The following is a 22688-nucleotide window of genomic DNA, read 5'->3' on the forward strand; positions in this document are numbered from 1 at the left end:
TCGTATGTTCTTTGTACGTTAGTAATTTGGCACCTATTATTGTATGACTTCATGACATCACTTATCCAAAAACTTAAAAAAATACCATGCAAGTTCCTTAAGGTTTGGTTGGGGAAATCCCCAGACTCTACTATAAAAGACCTCCTTTGTCCCTTTGCTGTCACATCTGCTGGCTGAGAAGATGAAGCACACACAGGTGGCTGTGCTGCTCCTCATGCAAAGCCTGAATGCTCTGACTGCAACAACGGTAACAACAGAAGTGGTAAGATGGGGGTCTCATAACCTGAGCTTTGGTGCCTTCTCATGTAATTTAGATGATTGCTGAAAATTCTTTTAAGGTTACTGGAAGACTATTAGGCAAATGTTGAGATCTCTGCATGGAGAAAGTTTAAAGTATTCCTCCATCCTCCCCCCAACTAATGTATGGGGACTGGGTAATAAATGCAAAAGTGAGGCACAGGTTTAAAATCAGAGTCAAATTCTGCCTTTGGTTAGATGAGTGCAACTCCCAGTGAGGATCTAAGTGGATATTAAATGCTCTGTGTAGCTTCTAATTAATTAGCAAGGGCTTATAGCAGGAAAGGATCCACATCTTTGATGTGGAAGGAGTGGGGAGGTGGGGGCTTTCCCAGTTGCATGATTACTGTCATACTCTGTGACCAGGCACATGAAAGCCATGCTGGGTGGTTTGTATAGGGTGCTCTCCCTCTTCCCCATAAAACTGTATCTGGTTGGGCAAGACAGAAGTTCAAATCAAAGCCATCAATCAGAAAAAAAACCCAAACAAAAGCAACAACAAATCAAGGGGGGAAGGGAGAAGAGAAAACTTTGGAAAAAAATTTAAAAAGTAAAAAATTACATTAGTGAAAGATTTATTTTGATTTTGTACTGCCTCTTTTTTAAAAAAATTTAAAACTGGGCTTAAATTATCAGAAGAAAAAGTTTGCGAATAGCTTAAAAGCTCTTCCAAATGAAACAAAACATCTTGGTTTTGTTTGACCCAAAGCGACTGCCTTTTGGTATTTTTTAGTTAAAATTTGGAAAAAAAAACATGTTGGCTCCCAATGACTCTTTCTGATTTGTCTGGTTTAGTTACGAACCAGAAAAATTCTGAATGCCCCTAGTTATATTTTTTGAAGTTTGGGAGCACTGTGGATGCAGGCAGTGAAGTCAGCATCTCCTGGGAAGGTGCTTTTATCTGCTCAAGGAACGGAAAGTTGCAAAAGTCAAGATGGAGGTGTACATATATGTTGATAAGCTGAGGGCAGAAAGCTTAATACGGGAGACATTTCTCCTCAGTCTGCTTAGCTTTAAGCTAGTCCCCAGTTTGTGTAATTTACACAATTTGTGATGCTCTCTGCCCTACCACTGTTAATTGCTGCTAGCTGCCCCCCCATGTTCAGTGTAATCATATGAGCACACAAATGCTTGTTCAAATGGGTTTATGTGACAAACTGTCCCACAAAAGCTTGTTTGCACTGTGCCCTTTAATAGACCTGCCCTTTGCTGGCCATTTGCATTTCGCCACCATTCCCTGGCTTGGGAATGGGGCTCTGGCTGGGATTTGGGAAATGGAGAAAGATCCAGGGGTGAGTGTCCTGTTGTGGGGGAAGCCCATTTGATGCTCCATCTGTCACACCATTTGACATCGAAGGTGTCTTGCTGCAGTTCCCAGTTTGCCACAGATTTTGGTGAGACCCCATACGGGTGACAGTGTGCTGCATCACAGCAATGCACCGTGCTCTGCGCACTGCGTGGGGATGCAATAGACCTTTAGGGACACGCAGTACAGTGCCAGGGTGACAGCCGCTCTCCTTGCTGTGGCAGGAAGGCAGGTGCCAGCCACAGATGAAAGTTAAAGGGGATGTATATAGTCTTACGACACAAAAGACTCCCAAGGTGGACCTGGCTGTATCCTTGGCAGTGTGGCGGCTTCCCCCAGCACTCCCTCCCCGCGGTGGGATGCTGTCCCCTCTGCGGTGCTAGTAGCAGAGCAGGACGCATGCCCCAGCCACCACAGCTCGCAGCCTGACAGCTTGGCGTGAAAGGGGCAGCGAGTCCTGCGCTGAGAGGCTGGAGCACGAGCTGGGCGGTGAGGAGCGGACATCCCTGCTGGGAGGACAGTAGTCTCCGGATTTAGGGCAGGGGGGCACGGTACTGTCGTTTTAGACTGCCATGCAATCTGCCAGGGCTGCCTGTCAGAGCCACAGCTCACACCTCCCGGGCAGGCTGAGCGTCCCCTGCCTTGCACTGGTCACACAGAGCCTTTCTTCAAGAAGAGGGGTCTATGAAGTGACACTGTGCCAGGGGAAATGTTAGTTGCCTCAGCAGCAGATCAGAAAAGCCAATTAACTTTACAGTTGCTGGGGATGGCTCCCATAATAAAATCAAAAAGTGCTTTGGAGCTGCAGGATGGGGGCGAGCTGGTGGGGAAGGGACAATGTCTTGTGCAAGAATTCACACTGAAAACGTCTTTCCTTTGCTTTTTAGACCTCTCATCTCATGACGACGCTTCCATATCTGACTCAGCCTAGCAAGACGACTGGCAACCTGCGCACTCCCCCAACGGTATAACCATTACTGTTCTTCAGTAAAGTCCAGAAAAGAGCAAAATTAGGAACTTGTGTCCCATTTTTTAAATGCTACACAGTCACTCAGAGACTTAACCCTCATACAGGTACATCAGTTAGGCTGCCCAGGAAAAGCATTTAGGTGTTGCGTACCCAGGATTTGAGGCAGTAGTGAATTCCCAGAATCATCAGTGCTGCTGCCATGTCATTCAATGCCTTAAGTCACATCCAAAGCTCCGGCATTACTGTTGTGACTACTGAACTGGACCCTAGACATGAAACAGCTGGGGCCATGGGGGTTTGATGGCAATGTACCAAACAGTTTGGTGGTTACAGCCTCCCTGGAAGAGGGGGAAGACTTCTTTTCAGCTCTGTCTTCTTATATAAACCAGAACAGAGCCTTGAAACTATCTTCTGAGAAGTGCCCGCTTGTGGTTGCTGGGGGTAAGAAAATCTTGATTCTCCCTGTTCTACTTAGCTCAAATTTTATTCAACTATTTGTTGATAGAGGGACTTGAATCTGATTTCCGTGCCTTCTGGTACAGCGCTCAAGTCCATTGTCTGCGAATTTCAGGGTTTGGTTTCTTTCCCTCTCTCTGTCAGTGACTGCTTAATAACATGTTTGCTTTGGAGCAGATTGAACGGGACACGGTTGCTCTGAATGGTCCTGCAACCTAGTATCAAGAACAGCATTTATCCAAAACACAGCTCCAGATCAGGTCGGAGATGGTAGACAGCTTGACGGCAGGTCTTCGTTGTCCACGCTAGCCCAGTGTGGCACCTGGGATGTGTGGAGGGACCTCTTCTGAGAGAGAGTTAAATCTCTGGCTCCAGTAGAGGGCTTAGAAAGTTAAATCAGCAGTCTCTCTCTGAGTCTCAGTAGCAGGACCCAAACCTCATCCATCTCCTTGCCCAGCTGAGGTGGCCTCTGCCCCTGCCGTGGCCTCTGTCCCTGCTGTGTGGTTTCTGTGGATCCCATTCTTTGTCTTAGGATGAGTGAGTAGCTAATTCAGAGCTGTGAATGCCACTGGGGTACAGTGTAGCTGGAAATTAAGCCCTGAAATAGCTAGGCTGTTTGGAGGATGTAACCCTAAGTCCACATTTAGGCAGCTGACTACATTTCTTGGTTTTCAGAAAATCGAGTAACTGCCGGCTCCTACTCCCTTTCTTAAATTGAAGGGATGTGGAAAAGGAACATTTCTCATAGCTTCAAATATGTATACGTAACAGCTTAATTTTACGGAGTGATATGTTGCTGTCAAGTCCTTGCTGTAGGCTAGGACAGTTTGCTCTCTTCTAAGCATTCAGTGTAAGTTATTAAACTTTAAAACTCATACAACACCATCAAAAGTAACAGCCTATATCTTGTGCATTTTTCTACAGGACAAGGGAAGACATTTTCGTTGTATGGTTGTCATTTGACTGGTATTATATTTTGATTGAAGCACTTACTGACCCAAGTGGCTTTTAACTAAACAATGCTTCTTGGTCTTGTCAACATCATGATCCCAATGTTTGTAATGTCAATGGAAGAATGGAAGGAGTTCTGTTTGCCCAAGCTGGCTGCTCCTTTAGGGAAACGGTCTCTTGGCTTAGATATAAGCTGCACTTACTGCAGTGAAACTCTGCGTTCAACTCAAGGCTTTCTCCTAATACAAATGTTAAAATGTAATGATTTTTTTTCATAGGGAGTTTAAATGCACAAGTTGGAGTTTTTTTTGGAGATTGTCTAAATACATTTATGAATGGTTTGTTCAGCACATGAAATAAGCATGGTACCTCTAGATAAACTGATGGCTATATATAGTCAAGACTGTAGTTTATAGCAGAGTATACAATGTATAGTTCAGACTATACTATGTATGGAAACGTATACATATGTATAGTGCCCACTATGCTATACTATCTACAGTATACTCTCTCTTGGTATACGTATACACATATATGTTATATTTGTGTTATACGCAGAAGGGATAGAATACAATACCTTCCACACAAAAATTAGCACGCCAGTGCACAACAGTCTTACAGAAGGTCCCATATACTCACTAAGCCACATTTCTTTCTTCTTCTGTTTTTTTCCCCCCTGTTTCTTTTGGTATCGCTGAGCGACTTGCCATCCCAGTCATGCCCATACGCAGAGGACTCAGAGGTGCAGAAGCATCTAAGTGACTTAGGAACCTATTTTTCATAGTAATTTAGGTACTGATAGCCGTATCTTCAAAAGTACTTGGAAACTTAGAAATAGTTTGCAGTATGTTCTCAGTGGGATGTTCAGAAGTGCTTTGGTAACCTACCCGGCAGGGAAATCAATGGAAGGTATGTGCTGGGACATTCTGGAATGCCATGAGACACTTCTCTGCTTCTTTTCATGTTAAGTGTCTTCAGCAGTCTGTCTATGAGTGAAGTTTTAAGGCCCATGGTGCTTGAATAACACAGATAAAACGTCTTTTCATGTTTTCTTTCAAAATGAGATGCATGCTGTTTGTTATGGCTGCAGTAAAGAGGTTGCCAGAAGTGTGAACTGGGATCATTCCTGCTTGCTGCTGTTCTCTTCTTGGGCTCACACATCAAGACAGCTTTGCTGCTGGCCATCACTGCATGTTCTGGGCTGGTTTGGCAGTGAGGAAGTTAGTTGAAATCACTATGAAAAAGCAAGGGAAGCAGTGCTGAAATGTCAGCTTTCAGTAGATAGTTTTGTTGTTTGCTTGTTTATTTTTAAGAGGGAGAAAGAGAAAACTCATGAATAACACTGGGATTTCTGCAAGGAGGAGGGATTATAGAGAGAAGTGTGTTTAAAGAGCAAGTCTGTAGCTTTAAAATATGCAGCTGCATTGAAGTGTGTGCCAGAATATTTTAAAGTAACATCAAATATCTTTATTAATAAATCCATGATAGGTTTATGAACAGGGAAACGTTTTGTGTGCAAACAAAAAAGAACTGCTCCAAACACACTCAGTATTCAGCCCAGTGTTTATAGGAAATTATGTGCTTTGGCTGTAAATAATGGCAAGATCATGAATTGCCAGCCCTGACCTTTCCATACACCATACACATTGCTCCAATAGTGATGCTCTGAGCATGCAGACAACCAGGACAAGGCGATTCATGCTAATGGCATGGGCATTAGCTTTGCAAACTATCCACAAACGTGGATGAGCGGGCTGTGATGTGTGGATGTTACGTGCAATATTTTGTAGCAAAATAAGTATCTCTACCTTAGGCTGAGCCTGCATATTTAATTCATCACCTTTCAGTGGTGTATAATTAAAGGCATATGTCTGTTTGCTGGGGCTGGCTGAGAAACTTCAAATGAAGCATTTTTCTTTTCAAAACTTTCCCTGTTACTAGCTCTGTTTCGGTGCTTTCATCTCTATGGATGGAAATGACTAGATGATCTGATCAATTCAGGTTAACAGAACAGTAACTATAAGACCTAACTTACTAAATTATTATTTTCCTGCTGTTGTGTTCTTTTCTATCTGCTGGAAAAGTTATTTCATTATCTTAGGAACATTGTCCACAAGATTGGGAAAGTAAGGATTATTATATGCCTCTGTTTTTCCAATGGTAAAATCTTTACAGCAATATTTAACTATTTTCAGAAAGATTTGTAAGGCTGAGTCATAAAAATTGCTAGATATTTTGAGTTCCTTGGAAGAAAAAAGTGAAAGATGTTTAGTAACGAAGTTGTTGATCTCATGATTGTCACAGCTCATATTATTGTGAGACATTAGCTACTGATTCCAGAGAAGAATACTAACACTTTTTTCCTTACCGATTTGTTATTGCAGCTCTTTGCCAATGTGTCCGGCTCTGTGGATGACGAGGGAACTTGTCAGTGCTCTGTGTACTTGCCGGATACCACCTTTCCAGTGCAGAAGGTTGAGCAACTGGAAATTATAGCCACAACGCTCTCGGAGAAATTTGAGATAGAGCTTTCTCAAGTAAGGTGTTCTTTTCTCATAAATGTAACAATTATATCTTTGCTGAAAAATGGTTGCCTGTGAAAAAGTACAGCAGTCAGCACTTTTTTTTTTTTTGTGACGTGTCTTTCAAACAGCGGGAAAGCGAGCTCTGTAAGAACAAGGAGAAGGGTGATTAAATCTCAAATCTTTGACATTGTAGCATGTCATATATTTGAATATCCTTAGGTCTCTTTTCTAGGCCTTTGCAGCTAGAGGCATATGGTATTTTTGGAAGAATCATTATGTTTTTCCTCTTTTGGCTCAGTTTTATTGGTTTGTGATTGCTACACAGAGCCATAGGAAGCCAAGCCTCCTGCTCTTTCATGTGTTATTATTTGTATCAAGCCAGCCAGATTGTAAGAGGGAAATGAAGGGAAAGAGCAGAAAGGTCACCACAGCCCAGAGTGAAGAAGTAGGTGAGTATTTGCCCCTTCACTTCTTCTGCTCTTAAAGATTAAAAAAAAAAAATCAAAAAATCAAATATCTTCCTTGTCAACATCTGAAGCTGTGGCAGTGAGACTGCTGAATTATGCATTGCTGTTGAAGACAAACCCACCTTACACTACTTTGCTGCATGAATTCAGATCCATTTTTTGAGGAACTTGGGCAAACCTACACATGCTGCAGTGCACTGGGTGAAGCTGCCTGTGAAGACAGAAATCTGTCTTTGACTTTTGATAGTGGATAAATATTCAGGATTCAGATTAGGTGTCCAGCAGAAAGTGTTTTTTTCAGGAACCAAGCATCTTAAGAAATGAAGTGTCCTTGAATTAATCAGCAGAAAAGGCACAGCATTAAATTATAAATTCTAACCATAAATATTCATAACCCTCCTCTGGTATAATCAAGAACAGATAAGAAGTTGTGCATAAAAAACACAACAACAGGCGGAGGATCCTGTGGTAAGATCTTTCAGTTCAAATCATTTGTTTTGAAAGAACTGGAGCTAACAATGAAACACATTCAGCTGTCAGCAGGGTATGAAGGGCAAGCTGACAGAAGTCTCACTGCCTCCAAGCACAGGAGTTACCTGATCTCTTGCAGCATGGAGGCGTAGCTCAGAGTTAATGATCCATGAAAATCACTGAGATTTCAGGTCTCCATACTGTTCCCACTGTGGTCAGTGCCAGCATTTTAAGCTAATTGTACAGGATCAGGGACATGGTTCCCAGCCAGAAAGTTGGTGTGATTCTTCAAGGTGTTTGTGTACCACCTTTCCCAGTCACTTGCCCTGGTGTAACCAGTCTCTTACCAGTACTTTCCTCAGAATGGTGTATGTTTCCTTTAGGATGTGACTTATCTGCTAGTGCCATGCAGATCTGCAGAGCATCTCAAGTGCTGCTTGACATCTCTGTGTGGACAACCTCAGATCTCCATTGAGTTCAGACATCTTGCTCATATAAAGACACAGGTTACTATAGATACCTAAAATTAGGTGTCCAGATTTGTATCTGAAACTCACCTCTAAATTCAGGGCAAGCTGGATCCCCACTGTGGGCTTTAATGTCTAGGTTGCCAGCTGGTGTCAAGTGGTGTAACTGTGTTGTCATCCTTAGGCGCCCAGCAGTGTACTGCAGTGTGGACACTGACCTTGGCTTTCAATTCTCGCTGCAGACAGTGAAAATTCTTAACCTAACTCAGGCTTCACTGAATTTCATCCTGTCGAGACCAATCAGCCAAGCAGTGTTACAATGCATCTAGTTGGATAAAGTGTGACATATACTTTGGTGTGATATAGGCAAAGAGACACTTTGGGTCAGAAATGAAAATGAACAGATTGCATTTTGGTGTAACTCTATGTGTGTAAGATTTCTCATTTATGATGTTGTTTTTCTGTAGAAAGAAGAAAGTTGTCGAGCATTGCCCTATTGATATCTGAACTTAAGTAATCTGAGATCTTGTGATGCATGAGTGTCCATGCTTAAAAATTCTTCACCTTTCCAGTTGTGGAAAAAATCCTCCTTATACAGTCCTGTATATTACTTTAGTCATGATAGTACTCATAGAAAGAAGGCAATAATGAAATGGAGGAAAGTCAAGCTCTCATTATTGATCATTATTAGAATCCTGAGCAAATCCCTAGGGAATCATGCTGAAACATAACCTAGTCTCACCACAGGGGTGGGAATTTCTACTGAGTGCTTCCTTTTTTGACTCTGACAATCCATGCTTTAGTCGCTCTTCTAAAACACCCTTTCAAGCTCATGGGAGCTTTTCCTGGGTAAGAGCTGCAGGATTGGACCCTCTTAAGGATGCTTTCCATGTGCTAGAAGTCTCAGATAAACAACCTGATTGAATTGTTAACCTTTTGCCTGATTGTAGGCTAATTCAAAAAGCAAGGGGGTCCTTTTATAGAATCAGCAGGCAAGGAAGCTCACAGATAAAGAGATGCTCTCATGTGCCAAATGAGTACAAACTGTAGGCTGAAAATACCAGACTAATTTTTCCTCTGTCACATCAACCTTTGCCAGCATAATTATGATTACAGAAGAACATTAACCTTTCAAAGCAAAGTGGGAATTGGCTGCTTCTCTCAATGGGAAAGGGGAGAGGACACCTCCGTAACAGGGATGGATCAGCACATCTCTCCCGAGGAGAGAAAGTGCCTTTCAGAACTTGGCTCACAACGGCCACAACATCCTCACGTAACAAAAACAGGAGAAAAAAAGCATGCCTGCCCTCTGCCAGGAACAGCTGTTTTCAAAATAGGTTAACCTGCAGTGGAATTCTTCTCGGTGCCAGCTTGCAGGCTGCTTGCCAACCTTGCTCCTTACGGGTCTGTAGAGGTCAGGCCTGCCCGAAGCCAGTGTCCTGGGCCAAGTGACTTTATAGAGTTGCTGGTTTTGTCACTTCTTTCTCATCTTCCCCCAGTCTTCTCACTTTTTTTCTTTTACATCTTCATCTTGCACCTTTGTTCCCCCTTCTGTACCCTCCCATTGCATGCTGGAGAAGTGTCTGTTTGCATGCTGCAAAACCTGTTTTGATAAATACCAATTGCGGGTAAATGACACAGTAAATGAACATTGCAGATTTTTCCTGCCCTTTTCATTCCACGAGGGTGACAATGCTTGGAAAGGAGGAAAAACTGAAACTGAGGAATTTTCTTCCTACATATGCCTCACATGACTCCATTCTCTTCCTATAAAGGGCTAATACAGGCCCTATGCACTCATCATACCCTACTTTAGGCTTTTACGACAAACGTGGCAGCAATCAGTACTAGTTATTGGTCTGTATCCCTAAATATAGGATATGCACAGAATTTCTGTGCCAGCCTGTCAAGAGACAACAGTCAGTCTCTAGCAGGTAGATGCAGTAGAAGAGCAGGGCTTACAAGCTGCTTAAATCTATCTATCTGCCAAGCAACAGAGCAACATCATGTTCCTTTTTCAACTACAGAAACTCCTAAGCCAGATCTGAGCAGGCAGGAATGTCCACACAGGGCATTGCAATGCTTGACATATGTGCTGGATTTGTCTGCAAAAGCAATATAGACCTGTTAGAGCAGCACTGCTGAGAAAATTATATTTGTCCAATAATTTGCCAGGGGAGCTCTTAGCTTAAGTTCATTGCGATGCTGGTGTGGCTGTGCAGAGCACTGCAGAGTGCTGGGGCTAGTTCAGGCTCAACTTGTATGGATATCTCTCAGCTCTACTCCACTGGATGGTGTTGACATGTCCTTAAATGACCTAGATGGCTGAGTGAAAACCCTCTGATGTGGGAGGAGAACTTCAGGTCTGTGTCCTGCAGCACTCTGCAATCAGGGCTGAAATAACTATGTGTGCCTTGTTCCAGCCCTCAGCATTTTGTCCAGGCTCTCAGGACCCTGGAGAAAACTCCAGCTTCACAGGTTTCTCACTAATGAGTAGCCATCACTAATTCCAGCAGTCTGTTTATTTCATTGGTTTGTAGATTTGGTCTGTATTCCGTTATTATTATTTTTATTATTATTATTACTATTAGTATTACTGTGAGAAAGGTTATTAATACCTATATAGATTTCCAGATACCTCTATGATATACATAGCTTCACACAGCAGTGCAATTTTGTTCAGACATGGGCTTGCTTTATATTTCTCAGGCTGTAATCATATATTCTTCCTTTTTTTGTTGTGCAAACTCTAGACACACAGTTTAAACATTGACCTCTGAAGATTTTTTTCAGAAGATTTTTTTTGAGGATATTTTCCAACTCCAAATTGGTTTTGGTGATCCTGAACAGATGATGGTGATAGCTAGGACAAGGGATCCCAGCTATCTCTGTTGCCAGCCAGTTACAAGGAACTAGGTCTAAGTCTTTATGTGCTATTATTTTTTGATTCTTAATTGTAATAAATAGCTTAGCTTGAAGTTACTCTGCCTTGACCCAGGAGATGTAGAGCATCCAGTGTTATAAGTCAGGGTGCTTCTGCTGCAGCTTATGGAAACTTGCCAGTTTATATCAGAGCAGCTCGAAGTCTGGCTGCACACATTTAGAACAGAAGATCTGTTTCAAACTCTGATTTAAATGCATGGGATTGAGCAGCCTGTTTTTGGTGTACGTTATGTGTGTGCATGCAGGGGTTTGGTAGTGGGTTCCTTCAGATTTATAGTGTAGTTGTGCCATTATTGAAAATCACACTTTTGAAAAAAGGGTCTTCTCTCTTACGGTTGTCCTTCTTAAGCCACATCACTGAATATCTTATGATCTTAAAGGATCCTTTCTGCCCTTCATGAATTTCCACACCATGAGCTCCCATACCTCCTCTTTGGTAGACAAGGGATTAAATCAAAATTGAAAGGAATTATTTGATAAGTGTGTTTTTTGGGGTCCCTGTCCCAGGGGCTGCTGCCAGAACAGGAAAACAGGGGGTCCATGGTCTTCACACCATGGCAGGATTTTAGACGCCGTTACAGAGACAATGGGGAAAAATACTGACTTTCATTTCATGTTAAGATAACGCAAGAATGGTTGTGAGGATGTGGGCTAAAAATCTTTCAGTTGAAGAAGTAATAGTCATGGAGATCATAGTGCTGTGGCGAGAGGGACTTGTACTACAAATACCATCTGAGAGTATAAATACGGAGTTACTGGTGCAACAAACTAATTATATTTATTCCTACTTCTTACATTTAATGATATAATTATATTGATTTAAGGGAAAAGAGACATGACTTTTACGAAGCATATGGGAGAGAAATTATGTATTTTTCCCAAAGTGTTAAATTTCAAGGAACTAACATTTTCCAAGGAATGTCCCAAATCCATATAATACTCTTAACATTCGGCATTGCAATGCTTGTGCTGTGACCTTTACCTCAGCAGATACATGTGTGAAAATATATTTATCTGGACAACTGTTTAATGGTTCAAAGGCTGAAAAGGCTGCTATGTGAATTACTTCAGCTAAAGCCTGCAATATATTTTACACTTTCATTTAAACCAGATTTGATTTTTAACACTGTGTTTAAACATTTTCCCCCTGCCCAAAGACAAACCCCAAACCAGTTCTGCCAACTTTTGACACAATTCCAATGTACACAGGGTAAAATCCTATTTGGATTCAGACTTAACAGGAAATGTAGTTGAAAAACTTGGGAATCCTTTATTGCATTTTTCAGCCTCCTTGGGTTGCTTTTGTGAGAAAATACACTGCAGATTTCCTAATAATATTTTCACCAATGTAAGTTCTTGGCATACTGAGGATAAAATTAGCTCACAGAGACAATATTGGCAAAGAATTAAAAAAATGGAAGACTGAGAGTAAAATTCTGCCTTCAGTTATCCCCAGGCATTCCTGAGGGATATGCAACTGCCAACAATAAGTGAGGGTTAAATTTCACATTTTTTATGTATGTGATGAGAATTTAATTTATGTAGTTTTTGTGAAGAATATATATGTCAAGTATGTGGAAGTTATGCATGGGGTACTCAGAAATATTATAAAGATGTCAAACAGGCTTGTCTTATTTGCTAACCTGGACTTGAAGATGTACCTTTTTTTTCTTTCTTTAAGGTTAGAGAGTACTCAAAAATGATTGAACTGTATCAGCAGCAAATCCTTAATCTAACCATCAGAGTGGAGTATATGGAGAAGAGCAGTGTATCTTACACAGAACTGGACTTCCAGTTACTGAAAGTGGAAATCAGTGACCTAGAGAGACTGGTCACACAGCTGAAATCCAGCGTTGTTGGAAGCAATGTCATCGTTGAGCAAATATATTTGGAGGTATTGCCAAAGTCTTAATTAGCCACAGAGGGTTCAAATATACAGATAGTCTATTCTCTCTTTAGTGTTTAGGTTGAGGAAATGTAGCCTGTCTCTACTGCAGTCAGTGGAATTATTTTAGCATTTCATCAGCATAAATTAAAAGAAAGCTTGACCTTAAATGTATTAACATCTTTTTCCTTGATATAGAGCACAGAAAAGCAAAGAAACCCCAAAACAAATGGAGACCACTTTATTTTCGCCAAATATCTGCCTGAAAGTTAACAGTTTTGCATAGTCTTAAGCACATGAGCTGATTAAATTATTATAATAAATATTAATTTGTAGACCCCCATGCTTGAAAGCCTCTGTGCTTTAACTTAGATAATTAAAAAATTAGCTTCTGGTTGCTAGGGCAGTGGCCCAATCAATATGAAATCAAGAAGTGGAAAAGACTATCACCTTCCCAGCAGACTATAAATCACATTTTCAAAATTGTAGTTAATCACTCACCTGGAGAGAACAATTACTTCAGATGGAAAGTGAAACATCATTTTCTCCATTGTCCTCTAGATCATCAAGTAGGTGATTGAGAACATTTTATCTTTGCAAATAAAATTTTCAGATACTTTTGTAAGGCTGGAATAAGTACTTTTTATATATAATAGCTAGTACTTGCCTAAGACTTACTGGATATTTTTATACTACATATAAAATAACACTATATTTTTGCATTATGTTATACAACTGAGTGTTAAAGCATTTCCTTGTGGTCACATACCTCTGCTGGAAATGTAAAATTCAGGCTAGCAGGACAAGGCCTATTCTTAGGGATATTTCTTAAAACCTGTTCTGTAGCATCTTCTGTGGTATGATCAACCCTGCCTGCAAATATCTGTAAAATAAAGTCAACAGAAATTTAAACTTGCTCTCTTTTTTTTTTTTTCCTAGATCACGAATCTAACTATACTGGTAAATGAACTAGAATCACTGGACAAAAACAATGTCCTTGCAATTCGTCGACAAATTGTGTCTCTGCAGAATCGACTGAAAGAGTGTGAAGAGAGCACAAACAAAACTACAGTACCCCCTTATTTCCCACCAGGTAAGCATTTCTGTTGTATATCAGGTAAGAAACAACATAATACATGGGTAGAACAGTAAATGCAGAGATTTCCCTTTGTTAATATTAAATACAATTGTAATGATCCTACTCAGCTCTTGAAAAATTGAGCAGACAGCTCCTAATGTTTCATTAACAGGTTCAAAAGGGAAATGAGGGCAGGAAACAAAATCCTCCAGACACAGTAGCTGTTTTCAACTGGAAAAAGTTGTAATCTTCCTCTCACCTGCAGTGCAAAAAGTGAATCTCTACCCCCCTTCTCTTTTTCAAAACAATTACCTTTTTTTGTGGGAAACCATGCTTTTTTCTGACCAGCTTTGATTTTTAATAGTTCCTGGGAAAGTAAGTGACCTGTGTCATGGCAATTTTGCTCTAATGCTGCTTGGGAAATGTGTGAGCAACAGTTGATGTACTAAAGCTGTTGGTATGCAAGCTCCGGAAGGTAGCTTTGCATGAAGATTACTTTTGCTTCACAGGCAAAAGATTCTTCTAAATCAGAAGGTCAAGAACCTTGGGGGGAAATTCTGGTCTCAGGGAAATAAGTGGGAGCTTTATTACTGATTTTAGCAGAACTAGGATTTTATCATTTTCTTAACTAGGAAAGGTTATGTTCTGGGGCTTAGATCAGTGGTTCCCAGAGTGCAGTTCATACAAACGTATCAACAGTCACAGAGCATGTGGTAATTAGTTTACAACTGGAATAATTTTTGTCTTGACAGTGTGTTCAGTTTGAAAAATCACATTGTGAGTGAATCATAGTCTGAGAAATTTTGAGAGCCAGATATGATACACTGGAGCAAACCGTTTAGGAAACACTAGTTTAGGTACGCCAGGTCAAGCATCCCACTTGCTAACAGACAGGAGGATTTATCAAACTGTGTTGATCCCCTCAGTGTTTTATACACAGGGGGTTCCTTTTGACAGACTACTGTAAGAGAGAAAGTGTTCTGTTGTATACAATACCCAGGGGAAGGATCCTGCTTTTTCACATAATCTGGTTGGCAATATCAGCTAGAGGAGCACATAAAAAAGGAGGAGTGGTGTCCTGCTTGCAAGGAGCACAGATTTGCACCTACCAGCATTTACCTCTCATCACCGTGGGGTCAGCTAGTTCAAATGTCTCATTGGAAAGGTGAGAGGCAGAAATACAAGCTTCCCTTAGGGTCAGCAGCCTTTCTTATTGCGATCTCCTTAGAGCTTCATCGCAGTGTGGGCAGCTGCTGCACTTCTCTGACAGGATACGCGAGTAACACCTTGTCTGGGGATCAGGCGGCAGAGAAAGCTGAAACGAAAACCTGCATTGCAAAATCTCAAGGCCCTTCTCTGCTCCTTAAGGAAGGGCTTAAAATGTTTCAAAGAAAAAAAAAAAAGCAATGTTTTAAAAGTATTTGAAGGGCATCTCATTGATTTATTGAGAGTGACGGTGTGTGGAAAGAAGCAGCCTCTTCAAGCCTACAGCAAGCCTTTGTTTTGGTGAGAAAGTACTGAGCTCTGGAACAAGAATACTGTGTGCTTCCATGAGTGATGGAGGAAGGGGCTACTTTTACGCCTGGGTGGTTGGCGTGAGCATCTGTGGGAGGTAGGAGCTTTCACAGAGTGGGAAAGGGAGGTCTATGCTTCACAGTGCAGCGCCATGCAGGGTTAGGCAAGTCATGCCTAGAGCAGGATGATAGCTCTGGGATGGGTAAATGTAACTGCATAGGATTGTGACCATAGTAGAATTATTTAGCATTGCTTCTTAGGGTACGATGGGGAGATGGATAGAGTTTATCTGGGACCAAAATGGTATTGCTTTAGCGTTGCCTTATTCCTGACTGGTGTGCCAGCTAGCTCAGGCACCTTTGCATGTCACTCCATTGTGTGAGAACCACAGAGCAGAAAATAACCTAGAAGGCCAAAACCCCAGGTGGTATGAACAATGATAGCTCCATTGACTTCCAGAGAATTACTACCACTGACATCAGCTGAGGACATCCTCTGGTGTTATCTGTGAGTTCATCTCCTGCCCACAGCAATAGGAATGCCGCAGGGGCTGGAGGATGTGTGTGAGCATATTGTCACGGCCACCTTTAGGGTAAGCGTGGTCTTTGAGGCTGCCACAAAGGAATGGCAGAGCAATGCGGAGGGCTGGCAAGTTTCCTGCCTGTTGGGAGATGCCAGCTATACAGATAACCCAGGTCTTACGTAGGCTCAGATCCCTGCTAATCCACGCAGGACTGGCGTATCCTAACTTTGTGTGCCTGGCAGGGAGCAAATATTCTCTGGGCAGAGAACTTTGTAGAGCAATTACATGTCCTGCAGACTGTAGCTGAAAACAAGTAGTAGGAGGAAGATGTTATTGCTTGGGGAGATGGAGTACGTGTGTGAGAGATCTGTATTTTCTAGATGGTCATTTCGGAGGCTTTGCGTGGATGCTCACACCTAGGCCTCTGAAGCTCTCTAGCACTCATTTACGCATTTGAACACAATTTCCATACGTTTTCTCTGCAAGCTTGAATGCCTTGAATTCCTGCCAAACCATTTGGCCTTGCCCTGCTTTTAGTTCATATTATATTTATAATGTTTGTATTAAACTGACTCTTTGTCCTGTTTTCAGACTGCGTTTTCTTTCCCCCTTCATCCTCTCTCCTGCATATTTTGGGTAGGCAACAGGAACTAGAGAGAGCTTGGCTAATCCCCAAGCTGTCTAAGACCATGAGTCTAAAGGCAAGTTTAATTAAAGCTTCTTGCTTCTCAATGCTGTAGTACACAGCCCCTCTGACTCTGTCCCCTAAGGCTTTTGCTGCTGTATTTCTCAGAGTGAGCAGGCCTGTTCTCAAACAACATAGCAGAAAGAAATCACTGGTCTCCATTTGCCCTTCTCTCTGACTGGAGAAGTGGGTGTCTGAGATGGGGCTCAGTAAATATATAGTTAATCATCCTCATCATCATCACTGGCTTTCCTATCTGCAGCAGTTCCTGGCATCTCTTTCCTCACCACTCTGGTGGGAAGAAATATTTATCCATTCATTTTTCTTTTGCGCTGATCTCATCTGGCTGCATCAGGGCAGGTATAGAGAGAAAAGACCCCAGGATGGTTCTTTGAGGACTCTGCAGCAGATTCTTTGTCACGTCTCGCTGAAAGGATCTGAGAGAGGCAGCAGGGAGAAGTGAGTCAGATGAAACTCTCAAAGGCAGAAAAAAGAAAGAAAGGAAAAAAAAGGGCAAAGCTGTTTTTTCTGGCTTTTATACATTTAGAAATTAAGGATTTCAAGTTACTGGTGAATAGGTCTCAGCAGGAGGAAGACCTGGTGTAGCCTAATGCTGAAACTCAGGCAATCCTATTGGAGTCTTATAGTGATTTCACTTTTACCTTGTGTTTTGCCTCCTATGTACCCAAGATGTCTGTGTTTTGTAAGTGTTTTGGGTTGTGTTTTAAAATGAATGCGTCTGTACACAAAGAGACAGACATGCCTACAGGCACCTGAAAAGAGCTGGCCAGTGCCTCCTCCCCAGGACTGCCTGAACTGCCCCTGGAGACACGTGCATTTCTCCGTTAGCAATGGAGAAATCTTAGCTGAGGCACCTGAATTTTTAGTTGCATGAAGGTAGGTCAGATGAACTCCTGCCCTCCACCTCACTCCCTGTTAGACGCTGACAACGTAAGTCTTCTCTGACACAGCTGTCAGCCTGTGTCTGTGCCCCGTGGTGCTGGTGAAGATTGAGGTGTCTGTGAGGGTCTTCCTATGTCAGTGAGACAGTAGGAGCCAAGATGAGCCTTTCCCTGAGCAGCTCTGTCTCCTGTGTCTCAAGCCATAGTAAGGCTGGTAATGGCTCACACATCTGGATGCAGTGGTTCATCTGATGGGAGAGGAGGGTGCACATCTGGTGCTTGGGAGCACGTGTGAGAGTGTAGTACCAGCCTCCTCCTGGTCTTTGTGCCCGTCGTGGGAGATGTGGGTCCCACCTTGTCTCGTGATCTTCAGCTGCATAGGCGAACTGCGGTCCCTTCTCTTCTGCGAGCAGATGCAGCTGCTCAGTGGGGGGAGGCTGCTGGAGTTTTTTTGGCACCTGTATTGTTGGAGTGAGAAGCTGATGTGCTCTGCGAGTGCTTCAGAGTGAAGTGAGCGAAGCAAGACCCAACGGGATGCGTCTCATGCTCAGTTCTGCAGCCCGTTAGCCAAGGAAGTCAAGCTCCCTCCAGTCCTGACAACTAAGTGCCAGCTTCTTTTCTGATGAATCAGAAGGATTAATAAACAACTGAGCTGAGATACTGGTTCTTTATGTAGGGAGAAGGAGAAGTACGTCTGTATGTACCTATGTTAGTCCTCCTCTCGCCTATTCGCTACATAAGCATGAAACAAAGGAAGGCAAAACCACCAGGATGTTATTTATCAGTGGCACAAAACAGTGGAGAAAGGAGTTAAAAACTTGAAAGTTTGAATAATGCATATGGATTTATTTCAAGTACCTTCTAATATTTACAAAATTACATGACACTTTGTTTCCTTTGTGCATTTTTTTCCCCACAAGATCCAGACAAGGAGGCAAGTTTAGATTAAATAAACAACAATGAATTCTTCTGAACCTGTGCAGAAGACAGATCACCCCCTGACTACCACAGAGTTTTTTGGTAAAAAAAATAATAATTCTGGGAGAGTTTTCAAGGAAATCAAAATCAAGCACATACTCTATAGAAACCTCAGACAATTTTTGATGTCATTAAAACAGAACACGCTTCTAACTTTATTTTAATAATTCATTGTTTCATAAATAAAAACCAAACAAGTGTTCAGCAGAGAGATCTCTTTAAGGGAAGAAATAATAATTTATTATTTCTTTTGTTAAAAAAGGTCTCTCTGCTGAACACACGTTTGTTTTTTATTTATGAAACAATGTATGAATTATTAAAATAAATCTGGAATTGTGTTCTGCTTAATGACATGAAAAATTATTTGAGGTCGCATATAGATGAGCTTAGCAGTGCTTCACTACCTGCAAGCTCTGGTGCTATATTTTTCTAAACAAATCAGGAGTTTTAGAGCATTTAATAACCATTTAATTCTGAGATAAGTTTATTGTGATTTAAGCGCAGTAATATATTCAATATGTCACCAGCTTGAAAGAAGCCCTCATGCCGGAGGTAACAATACATAATAGAGATATAAGAAAAAAACAGTTCAAATTGATTTATGGAGTTGGCAGGCTGCAAGCCATTTTGCACTGTCTGCCTTAGCTTTCTCCCTTTGCATGAGCTGAGGTATAAGCACCTCCAAACGTTGGTAACTGTGCCAAGTGCTGAGGCCATGTTACTAGCCATGCTACGTGCCATTTCCAGAGATACAGCCTGGCTAGCCATACAGCAGTGCCTTCCTTGTGTGCTATATTTAGAAATGAGGTTTCTGCTCCAGGGCCTCGTCCTTTGTAAAGCACTTAAGTGCATGCTTAAATGCTCATCTGCTCTGAGCCAGGAATGCTGATTCGCATCGATTCTTGGTGGCACGGAGGGAAGCAGCGTTCAACCAGGGACATCCCACATTTCAGCCGCAAGAATCCCAGGACACAAAAGGGGCTGGGGGAGGAGACAGGGTTGTTCACAACTCATGTCACCCTCTCTGCCATGAGCTGGGCACTCAGTGATGCGGAGCTGCTCCCATGGGCAATACTGACCCCAAGGAAGTTGCCAACATGGCCTGGGGACGCAGGGATTTAGCTCAGCATAGTGATTTATATTTAATATAAAGCTGCTCGCCACCTTCCTCACAGACATTGAGAGGAAGCTGCAGGTGAATCACATGTCCCCCAAGTCACTAGCACAAGACAGCACAAAACTGTGAGTGGTGAAGGTGTTACATAGTGGAAGGAAATACTACATTTTGAGAAAGGAGGAGACGTGGAGAGCTTCACTGCCCAAATCGACTTTACACATTGGCACAAGTGTTACCTTTGTGCTTGGACATTTCTAACATTCAGGCCACAGATTTCCTTGTCCCAGAGGCAGAGCACCTTCCCCCTGGGCAAAGCAGATCAGAAAAAGATTTCTCTGCATTTGCAACAGTCCATTTTTCACCAAATACTTTGTTTCCCAGTCTTTTTCCATGCAGAGTACTTGAGACTGGTCTGTCTCCGCATTTCTTTCTATCTGTGGGATAGACTAGGATGCCTTTGAGAACAAGATACCTCCTAGGCTTTTTCTGTCAGTGGCTTTAGGAGCTTTCAATTCAGCTCCGTAAGTATTGTCTGGCCTTGCTTAAGGATGGCCAGCTTTGAGGGCAAAAGGTAAATTATCTCTCTGTTATTTCTCTTTCTTCTTTGTGCTAAGATATAGGTTATTTATATGCTAGACATCCCTTCATATGACTGAGCTTATGAACAGCCATTCTTTTCATACAGGCCGTAAGCAATTGTGACATGGTACCTGTTCAGAGTATTAAAACCTCAAAAGATAAGTTTGACTTTCATCATTGATGCCATAGCTGGTGGCGCACGGAATTCCTGTGCTGAGGGAGCTATTATTAACATCAAACAGTGGTGGCCATTAATTTATCCATTAATTGACATGTGAGACTTGGGTCTATTCATATTATACTCCATCTTTAATAAGGAAGGCTGTCTAGTGGCTAGAGCACGCCACTGAATTGGGAAACATTGGAGTACCACTAAGCTTGCGAGCTGGTGCCAGTCACTTGACATCTCTGCCTCCATTACCTCAGGTGAACATATCCTTACAATGAAAAATCTGGAACACTTTGTCGCAATAATACAAAAAGCTAATGTTAACACTTGGAAAAAAGCATGCTGGTTTCTGCCAGTAGCAGCTTCGGACTCATCAGAGGCCCACGGACATTTCTGAGTGGAGGATTTTTCCACCAGTGTCTTACAATATTGAGGATTTATCAGGAAACAGGAATGTCACTGCCATTCACCATGAGTAAAAGGAAAGTACTTCTTGTATTTAAATTCATTTTTCCATGATCCTGAAAATGGCTTCGTAGTTGATATGTGGAAAACAGAGCTGTTCTGGTTCAGCTTGAAGTCATATTCTCTTTAGAGTTGCCTCACATGAAAACTCGGAGTAATATCTGTCTACATTTCCTAGGCTGTGATTGTTACTGTCTACAGATTTCTTTGAGGGCCTGAGGTGGAAGGCACCATGCGGGCTGTGACGCACTGTTGTAAAGCTGTGATTCTGACAGCAGAATGCTAATCTGAAATGTGACTCTGGAATTACTGCTGCTGCTGCTCCTTCCTTCCCCTCCACAGTGAAATACACAGAAATCAGATGCTCCTTTTTCTTTTTTCACCATCTCCCATGCTCTCAGTTCCACTGAGGTAGAAAATAACCTAAAATGCTTCTGAAATTGTATTTTCCGAGGGATTTCCTAGTGCATCAGGCTGGCGTGCATCAAATGGGTAGAAACAGAAATCTGTCCCTTGTCTGGAACAGCGCAGTGAGCACTTATTTTCTGCGAATTAATCCTGACTGAGGATGGATGTCCCTATCTTTTCTCCGCTCCCCCCACCCCTCCAAATAGCTGTAACAATATGTACTAACTTTCTGAGTCAACTTGGAACACTTAGTGCCATCCAGTTGCTGACCTTGGCCCAAAATGAGCCTTTTACTCCTGAACCTATGCATTTATGTCTGTGCTTTGCCACAAAGCTGATCCCTAGTAAGCACACTCCAGAGGCTACACTATGCAAAGCCTCTCTCCTAATGATGACATTTGGAAAACCTGTTTTTTTTCTCTTTAATTGCAGGTAGCTGCATTCACCGTGGACTGCTGAATGTTAGCCAGCCCTATATTGTAAAGCTGAACTGGAGAGGATTTTCCTACAAATATGGTTCCTGGGGTAGAGATTACTCTCCCTCTAACCCAGAGGAGGAAGTCTATTGGGTTGCACCACTGAACACGGATGGGAAACTCTTGGAATACTACAGAATTTATAGTTCCTTTGATGATTTGCTGCTGTTTAAACCCATGTATGAAAGCAGAATAACATATGGGGAAGGAAGTGGTGCTGCCCTTTATAATAATTATTTGTACTATCATGCTTATAATTCAAAACGTATGGTGAAGCATGATTTAAAAACAAACACCATGGTTTTGAGGAAGGACCTTCCAGATGCTGTTTCCGGTAACCGTTTCTCTTATGCAGGTGTAGCATGGCAAGGCATAGATTTTGCGGTGGATGAAAGTGGCTTATGGGTAATATATTCAACAGAAGATAGCATGGGCAACATTGTGATTAGCAAACTCAATGAGACGACACTTGATGTGCTAAATACTTGGCAGACAAGACAGTACAAGCCATCTGTTTCCAATGCTTTCATGGTATGTGGTGTTCTGTACGCCACAAGGCCAATGAACACTAGGAAAGAGGAAATCTTCTACATGTATGACACAAGTACTGGCCAAGAAGGTAGAATTAGTGTCGTTATGGATAAAAAGTTAGATACAATCCAGAGTATTGATTATAACCCCACAGATCAGAGACTGTATGTTTACAATGATGGTTACCTTCTAAGATATGATGTGACCTTTCAGCCTTAGTATCTCAGTGACATAAGCATGCGATAAAACTGGCAGCAACTAAACCGAGGGATCTGATATGCTATTGCCAGTTTAGAGTTCATCTGGTCTGATGTACTGTATCTGTGGGTGTTATATATATCACTTATACTCTTTAAAGGAATTGCCCACTCTGGTCAGTAGTATTGCTGGCAGCAGTGTTTGGCAGTACCGGGTTCTTTAGGTTTTGATTGGTGTTTATTGGTGCTTGGTGCTTTACAATTGTCCTGCCTCTAAGGGTAGATTTACTGCATAGATTTAGTGCATTTTGTTCACAGAAATTGATG

At 42.0% G+C, this 22688-nt stretch overlaps 1 protein-coding gene across 1 annotated transcript; it reads left to right on the forward strand.

Annotated features, from left to right (window-relative positions):
- The first annotated feature begins 214 nt into the window (after positions 1-214).
- Positions 215-22448, forward strand: OLFM4 (olfactomedin 4). Its single transcript, XM_050915184.1, has 6 exons — positions 215-259; positions 2491-2568; positions 6365-6517; positions 12535-12747; positions 13678-13831; positions 21590-22448. Exons 1-6 carry the CDS (start codon positions 215-217, stop codon positions 22381-22383), a joined length of 1437 nt encoding a protein of 478 aa, XP_050771141.1. The 3' UTR covers positions 22384-22448.
- Positions 22449-22688: the final 240 nt, after the last annotated feature.

The sequence above is a fragment of the Gymnogyps californianus genome, chromosome 1, assembly GCF_018139145.2.
Source record: "Gymnogyps californianus isolate 813 chromosome 1, ASM1813914v2, whole genome shotgun sequence".
Taxonomy (NCBI): Eukaryota; Metazoa; Chordata; class Aves; order Accipitriformes; family Cathartidae; genus Gymnogyps; species Gymnogyps californianus.